This window comes from Mytilus trossulus, chromosome 2 (genome assembly GCF_036588685.1).
Source record: "Mytilus trossulus isolate FHL-02 chromosome 2, PNRI_Mtr1.1.1.hap1, whole genome shotgun sequence".
NCBI classification, from domain to species: Eukaryota; Metazoa; Mollusca; class Bivalvia; order Mytilida; family Mytilidae; genus Mytilus; species Mytilus trossulus.
This window is the reverse complement of record NC_086374.1, coordinates 6,359,518-6,375,051: the sequence shown is the minus strand read 5'-3', so window position 1 is coordinate 6,375,051 and position 15,534 is coordinate 6,359,518. Positions and strand designations below refer to the sequence as shown.

General features: G+C 33.0%; 2 protein-coding genes across 2 annotated transcripts; one reads left to right on the top strand and one right to left on the bottom strand.

Moving 5' to 3' along the window:
• The first annotated feature begins 1,577 nt into the window (after positions 1-1,577).
• LOC134704803 (complement C1q tumor necrosis factor-related protein 3-like) lies at positions 1,578-4,842 on the top strand. The gene is made up of 2 exons (XM_063563586.1): positions 1,578-1,756; positions 4,433-4,842. The coding sequence occupies exons 1-2, from the start codon at positions 1,585-1,587 to the stop codon at positions 4,840-4,842; spliced, it is 582 nt and encodes a 193-aa protein (XP_063419656.1). The 5' UTR covers positions 1,578-1,584.
• Positions 4,843-5,337: 495 nt separating this feature from the next.
• On the bottom strand, positions 5,338-9,975 carry LOC134706370 (leucine-rich repeat-containing protein 4C-like). Its single transcript, XM_063565257.1, has 2 exons — positions 9,801-9,975; positions 5,338-9,428 (listed from the first exon to the last, which is right to left on the bottom strand). Coding segments are annotated over exons 1-2 (1,311 nt in total). The 5' UTR covers positions 9,802-9,975; the 3' UTR covers positions 5,338-8,118.
• Positions 9,976-15,534: the final 5,559 nt, after the last annotated feature.

The following is a 15,534-nucleotide window of genomic DNA, read 5'->3' as shown; positions in this document are numbered from 1 at the left end:
CAGGTGAGCTAAAAAGCAAAACGGACAAAAAGCAACGGACAAAAAGCAAAAGTGTCGGACAAAAAGCAAAATTATCGGACAAAAAGCAAAACGGACAAAAAGCAACGGACAAAAAGCAAAAGTATCGGACAAAAAGCAAAATTATCGGACAAAAAGCAAAACGGACAAAAAGCAACGGACAAAAAGCAAAAGTATCGGACAAAAAGCAAAATAATCGGACAAAAAGCAAAAGCGGACAAAAAGCAAATTGCGGACAAAAAGCACCGTATCAGTAATGCAAAAATCTAGCTTTCGGAATTTTTGGTTTTTTTTGGAGAAAATCCTGAGTTTATCAAATTATACAATATGAAACCAGTGCTTCTTAAAAAAACTATCAAATACATGAGATTATTATTGACCATGGCAGACACCCATTAAGTATATATATATATATATATATAGATCTAACATTGTTGGGTTGATGTTTAGACGAGTTGTATAAACATTATGTACACAGCCATGTATCACCATCATTGATGGCGATCCGGTGGACACATCTGTTGTAGGGTTGTCACTGACTCAGACGTACTTATGAATATAATTATTTTCTGTGACTGTATCTTACATTAATTTATAGGATCCTTTACTATAGATAATTTAGCTGATCTGTAACAATAACATCTTCATGCCTTATATATCATGTACTGTAGTACGCCGCTAGATTAAAACTGACGTGGAAAGGTAACACATGCCCACCGTAAGCTCTCTTTTGAGAGCCAAGGTGGTCGTGTGGTCTAGCGGGACGGCTGCAGTGCAGGCGATTTGGTGTTTCGAGATCAAAGTAGCATGGGTTCGAATCCCGGCGAGGGAAGAACCAAAAATTTGCGAAAGCAAATTTACAGATCTAACATTGTTGGGTTGATGTTTAGACGAGTTGTATATATATATATATAAGACTCACCAGTGCTGAACAAATTGAGTTGGAAAAATTGAAATGTCAAATCATTCACAAAGTTAGAGAGCACTGAAAACTAAAACTTCACAATTGTGTAATGGTATACCGTGCCTTGTGAGGACGAAGTATATCAAATTATTTTAACATTTTCTAAACGGTAAAATAACAGACAATATCAAGCTTGTTATTCTGTGGTTGTCGTTTGTTACATATTTCTCTTTCGTTCATTTTTTGTACATAAACTAGGCCGTTAGTTTTCTCGTTTGAATTATTATACATTTGTGCGGTATGGAAGTTGCTCATTGTTGCAGGCAGTATGGTGACCTATAGTTGTTAATTTCTGTGCCATTTGGACTCTTGCGGAGGGTGGTCTCATCGGCAAACATTTCACTTCTTATTTTATAATCAACACGGAGCCTTGGCTCACACCGAACAGCAAGCTATAAAGGGCCTCAAAAATGATTAGTGTAAAACCATTCAAACCGGAAAAACAACCAATCTATATAAAAAAATAATGAGAAACGAGAAACACGAATGAACCACAATATCAAACGAAAAGTGAACATCAGATTCCTGATTTACATGAACATACTTTGGCTATGTATTCTTATCAAAAGCCTTATCATCATGATCATATAAACGACGTAAGAATGGCGTCCAAAGTAATATTTATTGTTGTCTTGAGCATATCCACACTTTATCATGTTTCATCAAAAGGACAACCGAAGAGATTATTAGTTGGTTCCTCTGATGACAGGTTACAACAGATGGAAAAACAGTTACAGAACTTGACACAGACTGTGCACTTATTGCAGGAGAAAGGTATTCCTATCTCTGTAAAAACTTGACACAGGCTGTGCACTTATTGCAGGAGAAAGGTATTCATATCTCTGTAAAAACTTGACACAGACTGTGCACTTATTGCAGGAGAAAGGTATTCATATCTCTGTAAAAACTTGACACAGGCTGTGCACTTATTGCAGGAGAAAGGTATTCATATCTCTGTAAAAACTTGACACAGACCGTGCACTTATTGCAGGAGAAAGGTATTCATATCTCTGTAAAAACTTGACACAGACCGTGCACTTGTTGCAGGAGAAAGGTATTCATATCTCTGTAAAAACTTGACACAGACCGTGCACTTGTTGCAGGAGAAATGTATTCATATCTCTGTAAAAACTTGACACAGACTGTGCACTTGTTGCAGGAGAAAGGTATTCATATCTCTGTAAAAACTTGACACAGACTGTGCACTTACTGCAGGAGAAAGGTATTCGTATCTCTGTAAAAATTTAACACAGACTGTGCACTTGTTGCAGGAGAAAGGTATTCATATCTCTGTAATAACTTGACACAGACTGTGCACTTATTGCAGGAGAAAGGTATTCATATCTCTGTAAAAACTTGACACAAACTGTGCACTTATTGCAGGAGAAAGGTATTTGTATCTCTGTAAAAATTAACACAGACTGCAGTTGTTGCAGGAGAAAGGTATTCGTATCTCTGTAAAAATTTAACACAGACTGTGCACTTGTTGCAGGAGAAAGGTATTCGTATCTCTGTAAAAATTTAACACAGACTGTGCACTTATTGCAGGAGAAAGGTATTCGTTTCTCTGTAAAAATTTAACACAGACTGTGCACTTGTTGCAGGAGGAAGGTATTCATATCTCTGTAAAAATTTAACACAGACTGTGCACTTATTGCAGGAGAAAGGTATTTGTATCTCTGTAAAATTTAACACAGACTGTGCACTTGTTGCAGGAGAAAGGTACTCGTATCTCTGTAAAAATTTAACACAGACTGTCCACTTATTGCAGGAGAAAGGTATTCGTATCTCTGTAAAAATTTAACACAGACTGTGCACTTATTGCAGGAGAAAGGTATTCATATCTCTGTAAAAACTTGACACAAACTGTGCACTTATTGCAGGAGAAAGGTATTTGTATCTCTGTAAAAATTAACACAGACTGCAGTTGTTGCAGGAGAAAGGTATTCGTATCTCTGTAAAAACTTAACACAGACTGTGCACTTGTTGCATGAGAAAGGTATTCATATCTCTGTAAAAATTTAACACAGACTGTGCACTTATTGCAGGAGAAAGGTATTCGTATCTCTGTAAAATTTAACACAGACTGTGCACTTGTTGCAGGAGAAAGGTATTCGTATCTCTGTAAAAATTTAACACAGACTGTCCACTTATTGCAGGAGAAAGGTATTCATATCTCTGTAAAAACTTGACACAGACTGTCCACTTATTGCAGGAGAAAGGTATTCGTATCTCTGTAAAAAATTAACAGAGACTACAGACTGTGCACTTGTTGCAAGAGAAAGGTATTTATATCTCTGTAAAAATATAACACAGACTGTGCACTTATTGCAGGAGAAAGGTATTCATATCTCTGTAAAAACTTGACACAGACTGTGCACTTATTGCAGGAGAAAGGTATTCATATCTCTGTAAAAACTTGACACAGACTGTGCACTTATTGCAGGAGAAAGGTATTCGTATCTCTGTAAAAATTTAACACAGACTGTGCACTTATTGCAGGAGAAAGGTATTCATATCTCTGTAAAAACTTGACACAGACTGTGCACTTATTGCAGGAGAAAGGTATTCATATCTCTGTAAAAACTTGACACAGACTGTGCACTTATTGCAGGAGAAAGGTATGCATATCTCTGTAAAAACTTGACACAGACCGTGCACTCATTGCAGGAGAAAGGTATTCATATCTCTGTAAAAACTTGACACAGATTTTGCACTTGTTGCAGGAGAAAGGTATTCATATCTCTGTAAAAACTTGACACAGACTGTGCACTTATTGCAGGAGAAAGGTATTCATATCTCTGTAAAAACTTGACACAGGCTGTGCACTTATTGCAGGAGAAAGGTATTCATATCTCTGTAAAAACTTGACACAGACTGTGCACTTGTTGCAGGAGAAAGGTATTCATATCTCTGTAAAAACTTGACACAGACTGTGCACTTATTGCAGGAGAAAGGTATTCATATCTCTTTATAAACTTGTTTTCTGATTGTAAAGAATGCCATGACATTAAATATTTAAATTATTCGCAATCGAATTTCCCGACTTAATTTCTCTGTTATGCTGATTCGATTTCTTTTCTATTAGAAAACACATGGAGCGTGCAGAAAAATTAATATACAGTTTACGATACACAAGACAAAGCAATCTGTCTGTTGGTATGACCAACCCACATTATCATAGTCCGTCTCTCATGAATACAAACATCTTCTACCTTTAGTTTGATCTTAATTCAAAAGTTGTCCTTATCTGCAGGGTTCAGCGTATGTGTTGCGTCATGATATTGTCACATTTCTTTGTTTCTGTTATAGTATGACAAGACAGTTTTCTTCGACTGAGGATTTTGACATCTTCGTCAATGATGATTTGTTTAAGTTTTTATATATATACTTTCCTGGTTTGTCATTCCCGTTTCATTATTCAAATAAAACTAACCACGTTTATTTCAGTGAATGAGAACAACCGACATATTGCTTTCTACGCAACCCTAACAGCGCATACAACACTAGGACAACAACAAACAGTAGAATTTGATAAAGTTAGCACCAACATTGGAGGAGCATATAATGGCATATCGGGTATATTTACTGTTCCCGTTACCGGGCTTTATCATTTTTCGACCACCATGCTGCAGATGACTAGCGCCAACAATCAAATTCATACTCAAATCATGAAGAACTCTATTGAAATTGGTCGTAACTTTGGAAATGAACACAGATCGTCTGGTACAATGGACGTAGTTGTGATGGCACAGAAAGGCGATGTAGTGTATGTCCGCCATAATAACGAGGTTGGAACCACACAGCAAACAATGCACGGCTTTGGCTATTCTTCATTTTCAGGGTTTCTAATCGGATAGAAAAATATTTCTATGAAAGCTTTTCTTCTTGGTTTATTATTTGAAATGTTAAAATAAAACATATAATATCAGCCATTTTTAATAGTAAGTTACTTTAAACGTACATTAGAAGGACATATCTACTCAAACAAACTGTTCAGGAGTTTTGGATGCTCCATGATCTTCAAACTTTAAACTATTTTTTTTCTCTTTTTTATTCGAGCTGCACTGGTGAGTTTAATTTGCAGTGGCGGATCCAGAAATTTTCATAAGTGGGGCCCCGTTGACTGCCAAAGAGGGGGCGCGCTCCAGTCATGCTTCAGTGATTCTCTATATAAGCAACCAAATTTTTCCCAGAAAAGGGGGGGGGGGCACCCTAAATCCGCCTCTGATTTGTAAACGAAACGTGCGTCTAATGTACATAATTTAAATCATGGTATACTAGTATCTAAGATGAGTTTTTTCCAGGGAGATTAGTTATAACTAATGGGAACCTCCTCTTGAAATAAAGACTAATTATGTATTCATTTTATCTATTTATCAGTACATTTGTGAAAAAATTAACTTCAATATTAAATTCGAATGTCAAATCAGCCAACGTACAAATGTTAAAAAGACACAATAAAAAAATCATACACATTTCTCTCTATTAATAAACATTTTGATCATTAAGAAAATCTCACACTTAAAGAAACAATTTGTATATAAAATGGGCTTGGCATATATACAGAGCCAAACAAAGCTACTAGTTATCTCTCAGTTTACATCCACACGGACAAACAAGCATACTAACATAACAGATAAACATTTAAAACATGGTCAACTGCGTCGTTAGGATTCATATCATTATAAACAAAGGAATTAAAGGAAAAAGTGAAACGTAACATGGCACCAGATAAAAATATAAATAGCATATACAAAAAACTGCACGAAATTAACAATGTTGATGAAAACAATCACCTTGAAAAGAAACATGTGATAGTTTACAGTCATGTACAAATCAGAGTGTTAATATATCGAGTTATGGTAATGGGTAAAATGTGGTCAATTTGTCGGTCTTTCACAACTAACTCTCTTTTAAAACATTTACCCTTCAAAAGCAAAGATTAACGATAAAAAATAATAAACTTTTTATTTTTCTAGGCACATCTAAAAACGTTTATTTTTTTCATGTACATTTTTTTATTTATTTCGTATTTAAACGACATTAGGAACTCATATCGACAACCGAAGTCTATATCCCTTTTCCATACAGTTGCATTAGCTATCAAATTTATGTTCAACGATTTGACACAATTCTCATGTTTAGTTACAACATATCTAAACAAATATCAAAATTTCAAAAAAGTAAAAAAAAAAAAAAAAAAAAAAACCAAACTATTAACCATGAGTGTACTATAATGTATCAACATTTCGTACGTCTTTTTTGATAAGACGATATATATTAATATTGCCTCGTTTACACGCATATTTAATTCGAATTGAATTCGAGTCGAATAGAACGCAAATGTAATTACTAATTCGAATTGCTAATGCGCCTCAAATTCGCTTTACTATATATATATCTTTATTATCACAAACCAAATTACAAAGGTATAGAGATTATACATATTTCAATACAATTACACAAATAAATAATGTACGAAAGTAGATAGAGGCCGTACTGTCCGTAAGACGTTAAATTTTTAAATCGCATTATCAATAATTATTGATTAATTATAATTTAATTCGAATTACAAATTAAGAAAGTGTCCAAACAACTGTTTAATTCGAATTAATGCGAATTAACAAATTCGTTTTAACGAAAACGCAGTTCTAATGCAAAAGTGATAATATGAATCAGCCAAGTCGAATTCAATTCGAATTTTAAAAAAAGACGAGTGTGTGTACGCCATTCGGAATTTGAATTTAATTCGAATTAAATGTACATGTAAACGTGGCAATAATTCGAATAAAAACGCGATGTAGACACTTTCTAAATTGTAATTCGAATTAAATCATAATCAATTAATTCATAACGCGAATCAATAATTGTCTTCTTTCGGACAGTAAAGCAATTTGTCGCGCATTGCAATTCGTATTTTAATTTACGCTCGGACGTAAAAAATTTCGAATGTAAAATCTAACCAATTCGAATTAGTTAATGCGAATCGAATTTGAATTACGTGTGAACACATCAAGACAAAGAAGTAGAATAGCGTCTGTGCTTCATATAAAATGTGCTTCTGTTAATGCTTTTAATCCCCAATAACACATCTTCGCTAGCCAAGGGTTACGATCCACTCCCGCTCTCTTCACAGCGGGAGTGGATCGTAACCCTTGGCTAGCGAAGATGCCAATAACATTGCAAGAAACATTCAATGAACTCCAACACATATTTGCTCCTTCCCAAATGTATCTGTTTGGCTATTTTCTACGTTTGGCTGTCTCGTGTCTGATGTCAACACCTCGTCTCAGACGGATTTATAAAAGTTTTTCCAAAATTGTTTCCGAATCCCATATTTTAACTTTATGTAACATTGTAATATATATCTTATAATTTTTCATTTAAGAATTGAATGCTTTTTGTAAATTTATTGGGGTGTCAAAGCGTTGACCGAACGAAGTACGTTTTGTATGAAGCGCGAAATCGCTTCATACTAAAAATGTGCGCACGGTCAACGCTTTTACAACCCTATAAAGTTACAAAACGAAGCATTCAATACTTATAATTACATTTTTTAGCTATGATCATGAAAACACGAATTTTATCATTTTTTTTATTTTATTCGCCTGTGCACTTTATTGTGTGACCACGTGCTATCATGAATGAAAAGTTTTATTGAGTGATGCAATTGCTTACGGAATAACACGTGATGTGCAGTTAGCCAATCAAAATAAAGTATTATAATGAAACATATATACATCTAATAAAATTATAAATAAATAAATCAACTAACACTTCGTCTCCTTTAATTGGAACTGACTCATTCAGATAATCCCGTGGGTGTCAAGATGGGGAACAAAATAGAATTATACAAATTGTTTCTTGGACTAATTTTAATGTATATTTAATTATATCAATATTCCTCTTTATCAGTCCCAGGATGACTCAAAAATTAAAAAAAAAAAAAAGGCCGTTTCATTTTTTTCTGAAATGAAATTCCTACAATCTAAACCTTCGAAGAGAATTTCCTTTCTTCCCTCGATAATTTTCAAACGTGCTCACTATTCTAATACTTCATCCATATTCACTATACCAATCACTGCCAGATATGTATATAAAACTTCACGTATTCAAAAAACATCAACATAGCTCTATAACATGTTTAAAATGACCATTAATACCATCAACATTATCAAACTATGATGCAATTTAAGATTTTCCGAATTGTTTATATTTTGACCTCTTGAACTTGGTACAGTTTGTCGTAATTTCGTGGTATGCAGGTCGGTGACCTTTGTAGACGCGACTGACTCAGAATATAAACTTGTACGTCGCTGAGTAGTTTCTTCCGACGAAGATGTTACATTTGATAAATTGAAAGTAGTAGCCGAAATGGTAGATGCTGTTTTGATTTTAACTTCTTTGGTCGTACTTTGCTTCAGGTTTCTTGTGCTTATAACCAGTCTCTCTTTTGTCATGGGAATTGTTGCTGTTTCCGTTTTAGCAACAACTGTTGTGAGATCACTTGTTGAATGTAGTTCATTCTGTTTTTCTGTTGTCACAGGTAGAGTTTTCTTTGTAGATGGAACTGCTCGTGTAGCTATGGTGATCTTAAAGTTCTCTTTACAAGTATCGATTACGTCAGTACATCCGGCTGCTTGAAAGTCAAACTTGTCTAGCACGACTCTTTCATTAGATTTTTTTTCCTCACACATGTTTGAAAATAAGTAAGTGCTGGTTATTTTGTCTCTGACAATCCACTGTAGGTCACACGAGCATGAAAATACATTCTGGTAGAAGGCGCTATTATTAGCAGCCGCTAATAGTGGTTCTAAAGACATGCACTTGAACAGCTTAAACGTATTATCATGAATTTGGAAGAAAATCAATTTGCCAAAGTTGCTAATAGCTCGCTTCTCGATAAGTCCAAAGTTCGAATTTTGAATTTGGAATCTGTCTACATAGGAAATAGAATTAATAGCGTTCTGACGGACTATTGTTACATTACAAAGCGTCATTCCAAAGCTGTCCATACGTTGAATTTGGGAAAAGCTGTTTACTTGCATTTCCTTGATGGTTGTATTATGAAATGATACAGACAATTTCGTTATATTTCTGAAAGCATTAGTTTCAATAAGACGGATTTTGGATTGGAAAAAGCTGATTTCGACGGCTTGCTGCAAATTTGTAAATGCACCTGCAGAAATTCTGTCGATTTTTCCAAAGTAAATTTGTATTAAACGTAGATGTGGAATTCTATGTGATAAGTCTGAAGGAATAGATTCAGCCTCCATTTCGTAAATAGTAATCGTATCAATATCAGACGAAATTGACGTCGGGAAATGTTTGATCGTACCACATGACAACACTTTACCGATGCTAAAACACTCTTGGTCAATACTGCATTGTACAAAGGCTAATCCAAAACACAGAATGATGGTAAAAATCGTTATGGTCATCACTGCAAATTAAACAGAAGGCTGTAATTTTTGTTTTAAATTATATAGTTTTCTATCTTTTTTTGTTGTTGTTGGTTTATTTATTTACAAGATATAGAATAACACATTCGTTGAATGATTTTTAAGCAGACGTTTCCAGTTTTTACCATGGTTGGTGTTCGTATTTGTTGCTCTTTGGTTTGCATTTGACACAAATATATATAAGATTACGATGAGCATTGTTTTGTTATCTGTCCCATTAATAAGGAAAGAAATGTTAATTGTATTTTGCAAATGCTATTTGTTAATCTACATTAACCTCAACTATTTATGTCTAATTTTCTTTATATTTTTATAGTTTTTTTAAAAAGACAAATTACAAAGAAAAAACTCACTTTTTGTAAGCTCATGAAACACTGCCTTCCGTACAAAATATCTAGAGGATGTCGTGTTTATCGGAATCTTAAGTATACTGGTCAAACAAATGTAATAACAAGTGTAGATACTTGAAAACTACGACATAACTAATGTATTTCGTATAATCTACAGACTGATACTGTATTGGATGTTTATACTTTTAAAGTGTTCCATAGATACAATAATGACTGTTACAGCACACACAGTGTAGGTGTAGCAAGCTCACGTGGCAATTCAAAACACGAAAAAAGAGAAACATTTCTATACTTTCCATTTCTAAAAATCTAAAAAAACAAGATTGACTGTTTCTAATAGATCTATGTCTAATTGGCACATCCCGTTAAGCAAAATAGACATCCTCTAAACATCGGTATAGGTTATAATGCCGGTCGATATATGCTTTATCCCAGTAAACATTTTAGATGAGTTTGGTTGTATTAAAAAACAAACTTCATGCGGAATTTCAAATGGTTGCTGCCTTATCATTTCTGTTTCAGTGATTCGTTCTGTTAAACCCTTTGTATTGTGAGATAATATTAGAAATATTGATTGCAAAAATATTATTTACAAAAGTAAGAAGTAGTCAACTCAATAGTAAAATGCCCTACGAAATCTGGTTTCTTACATGAAAAAAAACTTATAGGTTTACTTCATAAGCTCTTAGATCTTCCAACCTTCGTTTTAGGGTAAAACACTTGTCTTGAAAACCAGTTTATAAGTTATAGAGAACAAAATATTTACGGGAAATTATTCACTAAAGAGAATGCAACATATAGAATGTCAAACAGATCTCTTGCACCAGTTGATAACGTGACAAGCTTGTCTTGACTCAACCAAGTAAATGTTAATGTGTTTTATAATTTGAAATCATAGCTATGTTTCTTCATTTTTGCATGAAGTCAAATGCTTTTAATCAGCATCTCTCCTACAACTCGCACTAACATATCTACTCTGAATAAGCACACTAAAATGATATTATTTTTTTCTGAACGATTTACACTAAATTTGATTAGGCAGTTCACACAAACTCTATATGATAACCAAAAAGTGTACCGTAAAACATTACAACGTTGCCATTTCAAACTGAAAACAGTTGAATATAACTTCACAGCGACTTTTATCAGTAGTCCTCGTGAATTCCTGGACAATTTTTAAATGTTTAAGCTATATATCTTCTGATGGTATATTTCATAATCGTTGGTACATGATACAGGGCTTTTTGTTCACTATTTGCTTTTAATCCGAAATTTTATCTTTTTGTTTGAAAAGTATCATGTCCCATATTGTTTCTTCATACTCGATTTTTGATATACTAGTATATCTGTTTAAGATGTCCTTTCTTTCTTTTATGAAGACTTTGGCATTACTAGTATTTGATTATTTTTTAAAATGTATTGAAAGTTCTGATTAATATAACGGTTATATCAAGGTTGTTGATATTACATTGTTATTGTTGAATTTAGTTTTTTTGTGTGCATACCAATGCTATTAGGTCTTAAAATTGAATACTTTATCACATTAATATTAAAATAAGAACATGTGGTATGATTGCAAACAAGACAACCTACCCTAGTCTAAATCCAACAAATAAAGATAGTCTGTAAGATAACTTCGCTACATAGTGGGCTAATGACCTAATACGAAGTATACCGGGTCAGTAAATTCCATATGGGGTTTGAGCTTCGTTATTTAATTTTTAAAACTTTAACCACAGAGTGGATGTAATGTTAACTGGAGGAAAAACTAAGTCCATTTATATGTAATATACGGATAAACAGGAAATAAGTTTTTACAAAATTTCCTTCTTGATACTGGCTTTATATATTTGTTTAGGGGCCAGCTGAAGGACGCCTCTGGGTGCGGGAATTTCTCGCTACATTGAAGACCTGTTGGTGACCTTCTGCTGTTGTTGTTTTATTTGGTCGGGTTGTTGTCTCTTTGACACATTCCCCATTTCCATTCTCAATTTTACTATTTTGAACATAAACAAGCTTCTGTCCAAGATTGATAATAAACAGCTGCGCCATTAGCGCATGGTACGCCCGACGTCTTATGTGGAAGTTATATGCAATAATCATAAATAGTTTCTGAAAAAGTTTTAAGCAATAACCATATATAGTTTGTGAGACACGGCGGGAAACCCCCTGCCATGTTTTTTTTTTTACAAAAAACTAAATATCACTAAAATAAAATTTTGAATCAAAACCAAAAAGTATACAGATATTAAGGGGGTTCGCGGGTCTAAATCATTTATATGAAGGATGTCTCTATATTTTTCTGTAAATGAACTTTATCTTATAGTTAATAGAAAAATGAAATAAAAAAGTGGGGTCACCGTTCGATTGCGCTCACAATCTGCCTTCGGAAGAAGCATACATTTTTGTAAAGGTGGGGATTTTCTGTTGAAGTGATAGGAGAAATGAAAGGTAATATCGAAATAAAAAATGAAATTTATTACAGAAATCGCTCAAATTTTAAAATAATTTAGTTTAAGTACAGCTTATATGGAAATTATATTAAAAAATATAGGTCACTGATGAGTTAAAAAAGATATTTCAATTTTAAAGCAAAATAATGGCATTTTTGCACCAAAGGGAGATAATTTGGAGCTTTTTCAATGATATATACATTTTAAAAGTCACCTGGGGCCAAAACGAATTGATTTTTTGGAATAATTTTTTAACCATATGATTAAGTAACAACTACTAAAGGCAATTAATGAAATTTGTAATGAAAAATAAATGTTTGATATTTTTCTGAAAATCTTATACCCTCGAGCCTCCTTAAGATTAATATAACTAAGAAGTGCTTAAAGTTTTAAGCCATAATCCAGCATCGTTTTTGAGATACAGTGCGACATGTGAAAAAAACACACCCCTGATTTAGTTACAAAGTGCCGTAAATCAAAAAGTTTAAATCTAATTTTCACCAATAGTATACAGATCATTTGACCATCATAAGAAACAACTATGTTAAGTTTCATAAAATTTAGATAAGTCATTCTCAAGTGACGGTTTGACATGTTTACGCCGGACAGACAGACGGACGGACACCGGACATTTGTATACCATAATACGTCCCGTCAAAAATTTGACGGGCGTATTAAAAACAAACCTCCCCCTTTTTTACAAAATACTCAATAACTCAAAAATGAAATTTTGAATCATCACCGAAAATTATACAGATCTTTAGATTAATATAACAAAGACATGTGTAAAGTTTTAAGCAATAATCATAAATCGTTTTTGAGATATGGCGCGACATGTAAAAAAAAACTCCCCCTTTTTTACAAAATACTCAATAACTCAAATATGAAATTTTGAATCATCAACAAAAAGTATACAGATATTAAGATTAATATAACTAAGAAGTGCTTAAAGTTTTAAGCCATAATCAAGAATTGTTTTTGAGATACGGTGCGACATGTGAAAAAATCACACCCCTGTTTAAGTTACAATGTGCCGTAACTCAAAAAGTTTCAATCTTGTTTTCACCAAAAAGTATACAGATCATTTGACCATCATAAGAAACAACTATATTAAGTTTCATGAAATTTAGAGAAGTCGTTCAAGTTACGGTGCGACATGTTTACGCTGGACAGACAGACGGACGGATGGACAGACAGATGGACGGACACTGGACATTTGTATACCATAATGCGTCCCGTCTTTGATGGACGTATAAAAATCCAGGATGAGGAAATGTAATGTTTCGTAGCAGAAAAAACTAAGTCCATTTATCAGTTAAATACGTAAAAATGGATTTTTGTTTTACAAAATTTACTTCTGGATACTATCTTATGATCATTAAAAAGCTTATGTCCAACTTTGGTAGAAATCCAGGATAGTATAAGAAAGTTTAAAAACTTTAAAAAACTTTTAACCACAGAGTGAATATTTTTGGATAACACCAACGACAGCGTGTAGGATCGCTATGTCTATCTTTTTAGACAAAAGTCAAAAGGCTCTACCAAAATTAAAGTTAGCAAATATAAGCATTCAAATTCCTATAATTTTTACAGCTTCATTATAATCTTGAAGAATATCTAGTGAAAGATATCACTTTAGCAGATTAAGAACAGTTATACTGCTGTTAGCTACTGTTACTATCAAGTGTTTGGTATGATATTTTACTTGCAGTGTTTTTTTTTTGTCATGGTGTTCTTGACGTCTCATTGGGTTGTCAATTTTGATAATCAAATTCATTGTTTACATTTCTAACAGGAACATGATAATTTTTTTTAAACTTTGAAGTCCACTTTTATTTTTCCAAATGGTTGCACATATTGCTTCAGAATGTTGTCGCATACCATTGATGGTTACATATATTCTTGTTTGCAATGGCAAAACCATTTTAGTACACCTGACTTTCTCTCAGCTTCATAAAAAGCTATTGTGTTAACTTGTAGTTTGTTCTTATGTTGTGCTGTAATAGAACCACTGTAACCTCAAATACATTTAACCCGTCCACATTCTATCAGGTCCCTTTAATTCAGTGGTTGTCATTTTGCTATTTATCAAATATGTTTTTGTTTATTGTCTTTTATATAAACCTGGCAGTTAGTTTTCTCATTGCTTGGCATATTGAAGGTCACTTTTCATTTAAGGAATGACAGTATTTTTTTTGGTAAGATGCCACCATTAATTGGTGATTTGATCGTCACAAAAGCAGCTTTGTAAAACAGATGTTTGGGACTGTTAAATCAATATTTTACTGTGGATTCCCCTTTTCTAATCCAGTACTGTTATTTCTATTCTAATGATACTTTTAATATGTTCAGAATAAAACAATTCACCATATCCCATAAATGTTCACTGGCATACATTGTTGCCATAAACTTTGACCACTAACCATGGAATTAATGCCACATGTCATAATTAGAATAATGAATATCCAATATCTTCTTTTATTTCTATCTTCTTTTTTTTATCTAACTAAATGAAAATATTTTTTTTTTGATATGGCAAATGTATAATAAAGTAAGTTTGTTTTGTAGCAATCTTTTATTATATCGCATAGTTAATATGCTACCAGCTTGCAATGTATTACAAATATGTTGTCAAATTTTACTGTGTGATCTCACAGAATTTTACATACATTCAAACATTTATCTCTTGTAGACTAGATAATATTGAGCAAAGAGTGTATAACACTGATGTAATCTTGGATATCTAAGTATTAATAAAAAGTATGATCATGGTTCTAATATCACTACTATATTTAGTATGGAACACAAAAATGTTTGATTTCTCTATATGTTTACTCTTCATTTAAATATTCATGAGATGAAAAGAAAGTTGATCTCATCTATTACAATTCAATTAAAGTTTGTAATTAATTAAAACATATCCCTTACAGGTCTAAAAGTTACAACAAAGGACATCAAATATGAAAAATAACAGGATCAACTAAAATGTTTTATGTGAATAGAAAAAAAACGGTCTTTTCTTCAAAAGTAAGAAGATTTTCATTCACATGATTTATGTTATTTTTCTAATATTGAAATTGGTTAAGTAACATTAGTTCAACCATGCAGTTAATCCTGATGATAATAACATCTAAAGAGAGTATTATTCTGTTTTGATTTTAATAAATCCCTGATTCACACACAAACTCACTCATTCTATTCATGACACTAACTCACTCATTCTATTCATGACACTAACTGCCTCATTCTAGTCATGACACTACCGTAGATACTCGCCTATTAGT

Excerpts from the sequence above, each read along its gene's own strand:
- LOC134704803 (XM_063563586.1), top strand. The coding sequence starts at position 1,585 with ATGGCGTCCAAAGTAATATTTATTGTTGTCTTGAGCATATCCACACTT. Across the intron at positions 1,757-4,432 it reads GCACTTATTGCAGGAGAAAG|TGAATGAGAACAACCGACAT; the intron begins GTATTCCTATCT and ends CGTTTATTTCAG.